The sequence below is a fragment of the Equus przewalskii genome, chromosome 12 (assembly GCF_037783145.1).
Source record: "Equus przewalskii isolate Varuska chromosome 12, EquPr2, whole genome shotgun sequence".
Taxonomy (NCBI): domain Eukaryota; kingdom Metazoa; phylum Chordata; class Mammalia; order Perissodactyla; family Equidae; genus Equus; species Equus przewalskii.
In genome coordinates this window covers 26,099,521-26,112,151 of record NC_091842.1, presented here as the reverse complement: position 1 = coordinate 26,112,151, position 12,631 = coordinate 26,099,521, and the positions used below count along the sequence as shown (strand labels likewise).

The window sequence follows — 12,631 nt, the reverse complement described above, 5'->3', positions numbered from 1 at the left end:
TTCTGTGGTGTCCATTGTAATTTCCCTTCTTTCATTTCTAATTTTATTTATTTGAGTCTTTCTTTTTTTCTTAGTGAGTCTAAGGGTTTGTCTATTTTGTTTGTCTTCTCAAAGAACCAGCTCTTAATTTCATTGATCCTTTCTAGTGTTTTTCTAGTCTCTATTTCACTTATTTCTGCTCTAATTTTTACTACTTGCCTCCTTCTGCTGATTTTGGGCTCTGTTTGTTCTTCTCTTTCTAAATCTTTTAGGTATAGTTTAAGATTACTTATTTGAGATTTTTCTTGTTTGCTGAGGTGGGCCTGTATTGCTATGAATTTCCCTCTTATGACTTCTTTTACTGCATCCCGTAAGAGTTGGTATGTTGTATTTTCATTTTCATTTGTCTCCAGGTGTTTTTTTATTTCTATTTTTATTTTTTCATTGATACAATGGTTGTTCAGTAGCATGGTGTTTAGTCTCTACATATTTTTCACTTTCCCAGCTTTTTTCTTGTAGCTGATTTCTTGTTTCAGTGTTGTGGTCAGAAAAGATGTTTGATATGATTTTAATCTTCTTAAATTTACTGAGGCTTGTCTTGTCTCCCAACATATGGTCTATCTTTGAGAATGTTCCATGTGCACTTGAGAAGAATGTTCCATGTGCACTTGAGAAGAACGTGTATTCGGCTGTTATGAGATGGAACGTTTATAAACATCTATTAAGTCCATCTGATCTAGTGTTCATTTAAATCCACTATTTCCTGTTGAATTTTGTCCGGATGATCTATCCATTGATGTCAGTGGGGTGTTGAGGCTCCCTACTATTATGGCATTGCTGTTAATTTCTCCCTCTAGGTCTGTTCATAGTTGCTTTGTATACTTTGGTGCTCTGTGTTAGGTGCACATATATTCATTAGTGTTATGTCCTCCTGGTGGAGTATCCCTTTTATGATTATATACTGACCCTCTTTGTCTCCCATTGCCTTTTTTATCTTGAAGTCTGCTTTGTCTCATATAAGTATGGCAGCACATGCTTTCTTTTGTTTGACATTAGCTTGGAGTATCATCTTCCACCCCTTCACTCTGAGCCTATGTTTGTCTTTAGAGCTGAGAAGCGTTTCCTGGAGGCAGCATATTATTAGGTCTTGCTTTTAATCCATCCAGCTATTCCATGTATATTGATTGGGGAATTCACTCTATTTACATTTAGAGTGATCATTGATATATGAGGGCTTAATACTGCCACTTTATTTCTTGTTTTCCAGTTGCTCTGTTGATTGTTTCTCTTCCCTTCTATTTCTGACTGCCATTTTGGTTTGGTGGTTTTCTGTGATAGTTTTCTGAGTTTTCTCTTTAGTTATGAATTGTGGCTCTGCTCTGATTTTTTGTTTAATGGTTACTATGAGTTTGTATAAAAGATCTCATAGATAAGATAGTCTATTTTCTGATAGCCTCTTATCTCCATTAGCCTAAGCAAGTTCCCCCCACTTCCTCTTCCCCTTCTGAGTTATTGTTGTCACAAATTATTCTGTTTTATGTTGTGAGTTTGTGAATAAATTGAAATGTTTACAGTTATTTTTGATGCTTTCATTCCCTTTACCTTTTACAATTGTTTGCTAACCTGTTCTTACAGAGAGCTGCAATTTTCTGATTTTGTCTGACCCTTTATCTCCTTGCCCAAAGCTTTGTTGATCTTTGCCTTTTTGCTCCAGGCTTGAGGGCGTCTTTCACCATTTCTTGTAAGGGAGGTCTAGTGGTGATGAACTCCCTCTGCTTTTGTTTATCTGGGAAAGCTTTGATTTCTCAATTGTATCCGAAGGATCATTTCACTGGATAGAATATTCTTGGCTGAGAGATTCGTCTTTCAGTTTTTTGAATATATTATTCCATTCTCTCCTAGCCTATAAGGTTTCTGCTGAGAAGACCAGTAAAAGCCTGATAGGGTTCCTTTGTAGGTTATTTTCTTCTGCCTTGCTGCCCTTAATATTTTTTCTTTGTCATTGACTTTTGCCAGTTTTACTAATATATGCCATGGAGAAAGTTTTTTGCGCTGATGTAAATAGGAGCTCTACTGGCTTCATGTACTTGTGAGTTCAGTTTCTTCCTCAGGCTTGGGAAGTTCTCAGCTATTATTTCTTTGAACAGCTCTCAGCTCCTTCCTCTCTTCTGCATCTGGAATACCTACAATCCTTTTGTTGCATTTCCTAATTGAGTCAGATATTTCTCTAAGAATTTCTTCATTTTTTAAAATCATAGTTCTCTCTCCTCCTCCACCTGAAGCATTTATATATTTTTTATCCTCTAAATCACTAATTCTGTCCTCCATAACATCAGCTCTATTTTTAAGGATTCTAGATTATTTTTTTATTTTTTTTTTAAAGATTTTATTTTTTCCCTTTTTCTCCCCAAAGCCCCCCGGTACATAGTTGTATATTCTTTGTTGTGGGTCCTTCTAGTTGTGGCATGTGGGATGCTGCCTCAGCGTGGTCTGATGAGCAGTGCCATGTCCGCGCCCAGGATTCGAACCAACGAAACACTGGGCTGCCTACAGCGGAGCGCGCAAACTTAACCACTCGGCCACGGGGCCAGCCCCATCTAGATTATTTTTTATCTCATCAATTGTGTTCTTCATCTCCAGAATTTCTGTTTGGTTTTCTAAAAGAGTTTCAATCTCTTTGGTGAAGTAACCCTTCTTCTCATTAATTTTATTCCTAAGCTCATTGAACTGTCTTTCTGAGTCTTCTTGTAACTCTTTGAGTTTCTTTATTCTATTTTGAATTCTCTGTCATTTAGATTGTAAATTTCTGTGACTTGAGGATTGGTTTCTGGAAACTTGTCATTTCTCTTCTGCTCTGAAGTGTTACTGTAGTTTTTCATGGTGTTTGATGAACTGATCCTTTGACAAAGCATTTGCAGAAGTATCAGGTCACAGATTTCACCTACCACCTCTAGGGGTTGGGGGAGCAGACAGGAGAGGAATCAGCAGTCTTGAACAACACTATATACCAAATGGACCAAACAGATACATACAGAAACTTTCACCCTACAGCAGAAGAATACACATTCTTCTCAAGTGCACATGAAACATTCTCCAGGACAGATCACATGCTAGGTTGTAATACAGGTCTTAAAAAATTTAAGAAGTTTGAAATCATTCAAATGCCTTTTCCCACCACAACAGAATGAAATTAGAAATCAATAACAGCAAGAAAATGGGAAAATTTACAAATACTTGGCAATTAGACTACACACTCTTGAACAACCACAAGATCAAAGTGGAAATCAAAAGGGAATTAAAAAAAATACCTCAAGACAAATGAAAATGAAAACACAGCTTACCAAAACTTATGGTATACAGCAAAAGCAGCTCTAGAAGGAAAGTTCCTAGCAGTAAATGGCTACATTAAAAAAGAAGAACGATCTCAAATAAACAGCCTAACTTTACATTTCAAGGAGTCAGAGAAAGAACACTCTAAACCCAAAGTTAGCATAAGAGAGGAAGATCAGAGCAGAAATAAATCAATAGAGAATTGGAAATAACAGGAGAAAAATCAACAAGACTGAAATACGGAGGGTTTTCGGTAAAAAATAAATATAATTGGAAAATGCTCAGCTAGACTAAGAAAAAAGAGAATAATCAAATAAATAAAACAGTAATGAAAGAGGAGACATTACAACAGATGCCTCAGAAATAAAAAAGATCATAATGGGGAGCTGGCCTGGTAGCACAGTGGTTGAGTTTGTGTGCTCTGCTTCGGCAGCCTGGGGTTCACAGGTTCAGACTCCAGGTGCAGACCTACACATCACTCATCAAGCCATACTGTGGCAGCATCCAAAATACAAAGCAGAGGAAGACTGGCATAGATGTTAGCTCAGGGCCAATCTTTCTCACCAAAAAGAAACACAAAAAGATCATAAGGGACTATTTTGAACAATATGAGAACAAATTACATAATCTAGAAGAAATGGTTAAATTCCTGGAAACATACAAACTACCAAGACTGAATCAAGAATAGAAAGCCTGAACAATGAAAAATAAGGAGAATGAATCAGTAATCAAAAACTTCCCAAGAATGAAAATCCCAGATCCAGATGGCTTCACAGGTCAATTCTACAATTCATATGGGACCCTGAGCAGCCAAAGCAATCTTAAGAAAGAAGGACAGAGTTGGAGGCATAACACTTCCTGATTTCAAATTATACTACAAAGATATAGTAATCAAAACAATGTGGTATTGGCATAAAAATAGACATACAGACCAACAGAACAGAAAAGAGAGCTGAGAAATAAACCCATGTATATACGGTCAACTAGTTTTTAACAGGGATGCCAAGAACGCACAATGGAGGATGAACTGTCTCTTCAATAAATTACCAGTATAGTGATAACTGGATATTCCCTTACAAAGAATGAAATTGGACTCTTATCTCACACCATACATAAAAATAAGCTTAAAATGGATTAAAGATTTCCACCAAAAAGTAACCCCTTTCCACGATTAAACAGAAAAGGGGCACAGATCATCATTTCCATATAATCTGGGATTCAGCAGGGTGAAAAAGAGGTTGCAAGTTGAGAAAGACTCGATCCATCACAGTTCATTCTCGTTCCTCAAGCATGGTCCTCTTAATTCTATAGTGGAGTATCTTATAGGTTTATATATCTTCAGTTCAGAAAGACTAAAGGAGATTCTTTCCTGTCCTTCAGAGATTGGGACATAGCTCTTCAGCTTACTGCTCATTACAACTCCAAATATGGCAGATATCAAGGGCAGAGGCAATTGTGTGCTCTCCCTCTAGTATAACTTTGTCTTCTGAGCTTCACAGATTCACAAATTTCATACTGCCTTTTAGAATCCTTGGTCTGATTTTCAAGCATCCCACATGTAGCTTTATAAATCAGTAAATATCCCATAGGGGAAACTGGCCACATGTTTGGATGCCCTCAAGCTTCCAAAATTTCATGCCAGCCAGCTATGACAACCAAAAGACTCAAGTGTCTCTCTTTCTGCAGTAGAGTCTTGTATGGAGGCCTGATCCTCAGTCCATGGTTAGAATCAGCAAATTGTTAAAATGAAGAAAATGTCCCCCATTTCTAAGTTCAGTTTAGAAGGGTCGCTTATCCTTGGGAATGGAAAATAATCCCATCTTCATTGCTTCTACAGCTGTCTGATAAATATAATTTATCTGGCTTCTCCTACCTTTTGCTGTTTGAGTGTTGGGCTTCCAAGACCTTCTCCAGCCTACTTGCAAGGAGAAGTATCCCTAACATTTACTTACATATTCTTGAAAACAGAGATTTTATATGCCTAGTACACAACTATATTCCCAATACTAATCAGTTTCTGGAACATAATAGATGCTAAGAAACTAGTCGTTAAACTTCTTGAATAGATAAATAAATGGTACATGGAAGGTCTTTGGTTCTGCTAAGCACACATGAATCTGGGTATGCAAGTATGGGGAAAAGATCTAGGAAGCAGTGAACTGCTCTATACATTAGAGGAAGCTCTCAGGGACAATCTTGGAGAACACGCAAAAACAGAGAGATTAGAAGAGACATGGTTGGGTAAAGCTGGGGAAATGGCCACAGCTCATGTGTTCCTTGAAATAACCCCATCAAGTGCCAAACTATTAAAGGTTAAAATACTCAGATAATTGTTGATGTGAATGAATTTCTTGAAAAAAACAGTGAAAAGGTTGAGGTTTACATCTGGATTGATGTGATCAAAACAGAATCAGAATGTAATATGCTGCAGGCAGAGAAAACCACAAGAACATAAATAATGCTCCCCACTTCCCAACACACACACACACACAAATAATTAGCAGAAACTGTGAAGAGAGATTTGAGTTTCCACAAATCATAAGGTTAGAGGTTCAAGTTAAGCAGAAGTATCTCCTTGAGGGGCAAGAGAATGCCAGCAAACATAGGGGCTACCTGAATGATACATGCCTGCAGTTGATCCAAATAAACTGATATATCCAAGAACACCTCCTTGCCAAACACTTAGACAGGGAAGAATGAAGTCAAACAGCTTAATACATAACTGGTAGAACAAGAAAAACTACAACTTTGAACAGAAATTAGTATTCACATATCAAATCATCACAGTTCCAACTAGATGTTAGTATAATGAGAGTATTGTAGAAGACACTATTATCATCTATACAAAATTGGCTATCCTGAATAAAGGAGGGAGGAAACACATGAGCTTCCATTTTATTTTCATACATTTCATTTTTATCTTGTCAAATAATAAACATGCTGTTTACAACCTTTCATTAACATCTTATGAGGGGAGGGTTATTGCTAGTGACAAAAATTACTATGCATTGTAAATTAACTTTCAGTTGCATCAGGAAAAACAGAGCTGTAAAACAGTACCTTGTACAAATGCTGGATCTGGATACCAGGCACCAAATCAACAGGTTCTTCTTCGAAATAGCGATTTGGAGATATATCACTAATTTCACTCTCTTCTTTCTTCTTAATGCTTGCAGCTTTCCCAAGCCAGTAGGTTTTCTGAGAAAAAAACAAAAACCAGTCATCATAAAGTCACTGAAAAATTAAATGCTCTTAAGACTTGAAAACGTTTTGGCTCATTTCACTTTGGTTTTGAGATGGGTTGCAGCAAATAACTTGAAATGAAATTTGGAAGCCAATTGTCTATAATTTTAATTACTACAGAATAAACACAAAACGTGCTATTTAAAATGCCACTGTCCAAGAAGAAAGACAAAATAAAATCACTCTAAAATATCTCAGTGAAAAGAACTCTGTCACTCTAAGAGGAGTCTTTATTTGGATATGTTGTCTACAGATCCCTGGGGATTCCCAAGACCCTTTCAATAAGTCTGTGAGTCAAAATCATTTTCATAAAAATACTTTTTCAAATACACAATTTTTATTTTTATTGTGTCCATATTTTCATTGGACACAATAAAATAAAAGCAATGTTGGATAAAACTGCTGGTACCTTAACACAAATTAAAGCAGTAGCATGAAACTGTACTAATTAGTCATTGCCTTCTTAACTGGTAGACACAGTGTGTCTACTGTGTCTTTGATGAACAAGTAAAAACAATTTATTGTCTCTTTCCTTGAACACAATTTTTACAATATTCTATGTGATGAAATGGGAGATACATATAAAGCCTTGCTGCAGCATATGAAAATATAATGGGAGCCCTGAGAAAAATTACTCGTTTCATTGTTTGAGTTGTGACATGAACTAGCCACATTTTTTATGGAATAGCATTTTTACCTGAAAGAATGACAGACAAAAAAACTATGGTTACTCAGACTTGGATACCTAGTAGACATTTTCTTGAAAATTAATAAAATGGTGTTGTCATTACAAGAAAAATAACTGACATAATTTGTGGCCAATGATAAAATTTGAGCTTTTGAGTGAATATTAGAATTTTGAAAAACTTGTATCCATTGTTGTGAGTGTGACAGATTTCCAATTCTTAAAAACTATTCTGATGACATCATGTTAATATTAATAAATGTTTTGATAATGTATGATGAAATGTGTCATCACTTGGAAAGTATATATCAGTGAACCAATATTTTACAGATAACCAAAATATGACGTTATAAATTTATGCATGGTTAAAGATCTATTCCATTTGCAAGATACAGCAATGGATATTATTGTAAGAGAATAAGAAACGTCATTAATATTTTCTCAGATTCCAAACTTCAACTAACTGTTAGTAAATTATCATTAGTTGAGTTTTGGTGAAGTACTAAAGAAGAATATCCAAATTTATTTAAAAGGCTACCAAAATATTCCTTTTTCCAACTACATGTCTATGTGGAGCTGTATTTTCTTTATATATTTTAAGCAAAATGACATAATGCAAAGATTGAATGCAGAGCCAGATACACGCTTTCCAATGAAAATCCAGTTATTTTCTATAAAGCACATACGAAAGATATTTGAAAAAATGTAAAACATGCCACTCTTCTCACTAATGTTTTTAAATTTTACAAATAGTTATTTTTCACCAAAATGTTATTTACTTCAGCATGTAATGGGTTTACTGGTGATACATTTAAATAAGTTGATAAATATTTTTTAAATTTCTCTAATTTCCAAGTATGGTAAATATTGATAGACATAACTCACATTAACCAAAGCTCTTTGGAGTGCTCAATAATTTTTAAGAGCATAAAGGAGTTCTGAGACCAAAGAGTTTGGGAACCACTTGCTTGAAAGCATAGAATGATAAGAAAGAAGACTGAAAATAGAGGCCAAGATACAGATGCTCCCCACTTTACTGTGGCTTTGATTCTAAGTAATTTGGGCTAATAGTGGGAAAAAAGCATATGGTGATAGACCAGATATGGGACCCTCACTAGGGTCTAAGGACCCCACCACATATTAATTCAGATGGAAAATTTTTTTAGAAAGCCATTTGATTCTATTGATACGTGTTACAAAGTTACTCATAATGGCTTTAGTTGAGAAGAAATAAAAACTGTATTAGTATCATAAGGTCAGAACACCATAGGGAGGGTGTTGAAGGTAATGATGTTCACTCTGACAAACTAAGTACATAAAAACTGAGGTTGGTCTACAGCAGAAGCATTATAACTTACCTGACAAAAGAAATACCATGGCTTGGGCACACCATACTTCCCTGGAAAGACAGCATCTATATACCAGGCCAAAAGGCCATACCAGAAAGCATCAAACAAAAGCATTCCCATAACATGGGCCAACGCAAAATTATCACCCGGGTTCGCTGGTAACAAGAAGTTATTCCACTGAGCACCATATTCTGAAACATAATAGGAGATAGTTACTTCAGGTATACAACTGTGATTAGAACAAAGTCACCTCGCTGCTTCATAATTAAACAATGAAGAAAAAAATGTATTTGTATTCTCTGGGACAGTTACTGTCTATTTGCTATTTGCTGGTACTTTAAAATTTAGGTTTTCCAAGAGGAGAATGAAGTACATAATGATGTAGGGTGCCTCGTCCTACAGCCAAACCCAACTAAAAGTTAGCAGTGACTGAAACAAAAATAAACAATCATCAAAAGTCCATAAAATAAGCCTTAAAGCAACAAGCAGATCTATTGGTTGAGATGGTGGCCCTATTCCTCCATTCTCTTTCATGTTAATCTCCATCGAACTAACCAGCAAGATATATAAATTTGGAAATATATTCATCAGTATAAAAAATAAGGATTGGCTTCCAGTTTCTGGGCTGACATGTAAGGAGCTTAGAAGTCACCACTCTATCCTAACAAGGAGTAAAAAGGTAAACTAAAAAATCAACAAACTCTTCTCAGATCCATCAGAGAAGTGAGGTCACAGGTCAAGCCAAGCCACTGCCCCAAAATTGTAGAGATACATAGGCAGGTACAGAGAATCACAATTTAGTGGAACAGAAACGCTGAGCAGAAACCGCCAAGGGAACCAGTACTGGGGTAGAAAAACATGAACAGTAACTGACAAATTGCTGGGGCCCAGTGTGGACAAGTACGAGAGTTAAAAACTCCAGGGGATCAAGTCACAGGGGATTCCCCCACACTTTTATGAGTTTTACTTCCAGGAGCCCTGCCAGTTCTTCACAGTGAATGTCAGAGAAAAATCCCCTCATGCTTCCAGGAGGGGAAAAGAAATAGGAACCATTTTGAAACGTGCCAGAGCATGTTGTTCTTAACCAGGTCTGCCCTCATGAGAAACTATTTTACCAGAGCCTAACCTACCTAGGAGGAGGGAAATACCCAACTCCAGCCTCCTCTAGCCATCCTCTCCCATCTAAGTGGAGAAAAAACTGAGAAGCACTGATGAAGCTCATAGTCCAGGGGCACAAGCTCACTAAACGACTGATTCCTAATCATAGGACTAGGCATGCTTCCCCTCCCAGCTACACCTTACCTCTTCAGGACTAAAGACCTATTTACTACAGTTCCTTTTACTCAATACCTCATGTCCACCTTTTAACAAAAAATTACAAGGCATACTAAAAGGCAAAGAACATAGTTTGAAGAGATCAAACAAGCACCATCAGAATCAGTCTGATAGGGAAAAGATGTTGGAATTATCAGACGAGGAATTTTTTAAAACTATGATTAATATGATAATGGCTCTACTGCAGAAAGAGAGATACTTGAGTCTTTTGGTTGTCATAGCTGGCTGGCATGAAATTTTGGAAGCTTGAGGGTATTATTAGTACACAACATGCATGAACAGAAGGAAAATATAAGCAGAGAGATGGAAATTTTAAGAAAGGATGAAAAAGAAATGCTAGAGTCTTTGCTGTGGCTGCAGAGGAGACTATGATGGAGAAAATTATGGATGGGAAGGTAAGAGAGAAACCTGAGAAGCCACAGCTAGTTAGAGCCTCTGGAGCGATAATGGGGTAAGTTCCAGTCACAGTGCAGAGAAGTGATCAGCTGAAGAAGCAGCCGCAGACCTCCCAACAAAACCTATACAGATCTCCATGTTTGGACTCGGTAGTCAGACAACAAAGAAAGCAAGCATGAGCCATATTCATTAAACTTGGATCAAGTACGCCCAAACTAAAGAAGCTGTTCTGACCCTCGCTCCAAAAACTCTTTCAGTGGCAGCAGCTTTTAGATAGAGAACCAGAGGAAATGCCTCCTGAAGCAAAGATGAGGATGAAAAATATTAGAAGGGATACACCAACATAACTAGGATTAAACCCCTTCCATAAAGGAAAGCATAGGTTTTCTGGTAACCAGGAGCTATGGGAGTGAAATATAAAATCTCATCTTGGAAATGGTCCATGACCAAGACAATTAAATGACCTGTTTTGAAATCAGGGTGGGAGGTGGGCATAAAATTAAAAGGAACAGTTTCCTTTTTTTAAAAAAAATGGTATAAGACTGTCTTTGGAGCCATTTTTTTAAAGGTTGAGCTACACTAATACATGACAGTTTGAAATTAGGGTAATTTATGTTTTATATACAGATTTCAAGATATTTGCTAATTTTATAGTTTCATGTGATTAGTTTCCAAAGGTTACAGATAATAAAGAAATCAGAAATGGGATCTTTTTAAGAATTGTCTATTTTTTTAGACACAACTATTAGCACACTAAGCGGGAAGCAAAAAGTTACTGTGTATTTAAAATGCAAGCAATTACTGTCTAACTTAACTCCCTCATTGCCTAAACTGTCTGGCTCCCAGCAACTGCCTTATAGGGAGGGATTATTGTATTGAGAGGAAAATGTTACTAGACTATTGCCTGAAAATAAATTTAGATAAAATTAAAATACAGCCTTTTTCCCTTCTGGGTATTTATTTTGTTTCAAGTTATCATAAACTAGGTATTGCACTGCTATCAGTGGAGATAGATGCTTACTTCTTTAAAAAATATATTTTAAAATTTTATGTAAACTATCAAGTACTTGAAATAGCCCACTTGACCTTAATGGATCATATCTACCTTCATTAGTCTTCAAAGAACAACCATTTGCCACCAAAGTAAATCAGTATTTTGAATGTGCTTCTCTTGGTTTTTATTATTAACTAGTAATGCTATTTTTATTATTAGCTAGAAACGCTGCAGCATTTCCACCAGAGCCTGAGGCAAATTATAAGGGAGCTGTTTCTTTTAAAATACAAACTGCCACCAAATATTTTAATGTACATATTGCTTAAATATTTGACTGCTTTTAATTTTCAAAAGGTATAAACTGTAAAGAAGTATGTTTTATGAAAATGGAAAATAATAAGATGCATTTTCTGTAACTTTGTCAAAGCACTTAAGTTGCTAATTTATGAAATCCAATTTGAATTCACCTTAATATAGGATTTCTTATTAGTACTATACAATGGTTTATCTTAAGAGTATACGTTGAACAATGGCCTCTCAAAACATTTTAGGTACTAAAAATAGAATGAAAGTAAATGTATCTTCAAACATTTTTATGGAATCTCTCACCACATATCTTTTGTTAGATCTGTGTGTTATAGGGTGGTTTGGGGTTTTTGCATTTTTGTATGATATATTAACTCCTTTTTTTTTTTTGAGGAAGATTAGCCCTGAGCTAACATCTGCCACCAATCCTCCTCTTTTTGCTCGAGGAAGATTGGCCATGAGCTAACACGCATGCCCATCTTCCTCTATTTTATATGTGGGACGCTTGCCACTGCATGGCTTGATAAGTGGTGCACAGGTCTGTGCCTGGGATCCAAGATAGTGAACCTGGGCCACCCAAGCAGAGCACACGAACTTAACCACTATGCCACCAGGCCAGCCCCTATGAACTCCTTTGAATGTGAGAGTTAAACACATAGTCAAAGACAAAAGAAACATTATATAATGATTTCCTTGAAAACACCTACAATGCTAAATTTCAAGGCAGCTTTTGACTATTTTATTGGTGGTAACTACTTGATGAGCTCCTTTATGGTAACACCACCAGAGAAGCAGTCTCTGTGTATTCCTACACTATGTACGCTTGCATTTAGAATGAGCCCCAAGTAAAACAATGAAAATGTATATAGAACTATTCGTTCCTGCTTACATGATTTAATTATATCAAGATACAGGAATTGAACTCTAACTTACTTTAATGTAGACAAACTTTCCATTTTAGTCCCATTTTACTATATATATTAAAATAACATCCCCCTCCTACCTATTCTTTCC

General features: G+C 36.2%; 1 protein-coding gene across 5 annotated transcripts in view; it reads right to left on the bottom strand.

Moving 5' to 3' along the window:
- LOC103568054 (phospholipid-transporting ATPase ABCA3-like) overlaps positions 1-12,631 on the bottom strand; it is a 205,007-nt gene that overhangs the window by 112,240 nt on the left and 80,136 nt on the right. For all 5 annotated transcript variants that reach the window (XM_070568434.1, XM_070568435.1, XM_070568438.1 and 2 more), the window contains 2 exons: positions 8,596-8,777; positions 6,370-6,507 (listed from right to left, as the gene is read on the bottom strand). In XM_070568434.1, the coding sequence (XP_070424535.1) occupies positions 6,370-6,507; positions 8,596-8,777 (320 nt within the window). The remainder of the gene's footprint in view (positions 1-6,369; positions 6,508-8,595; positions 8,778-12,631) is intronic.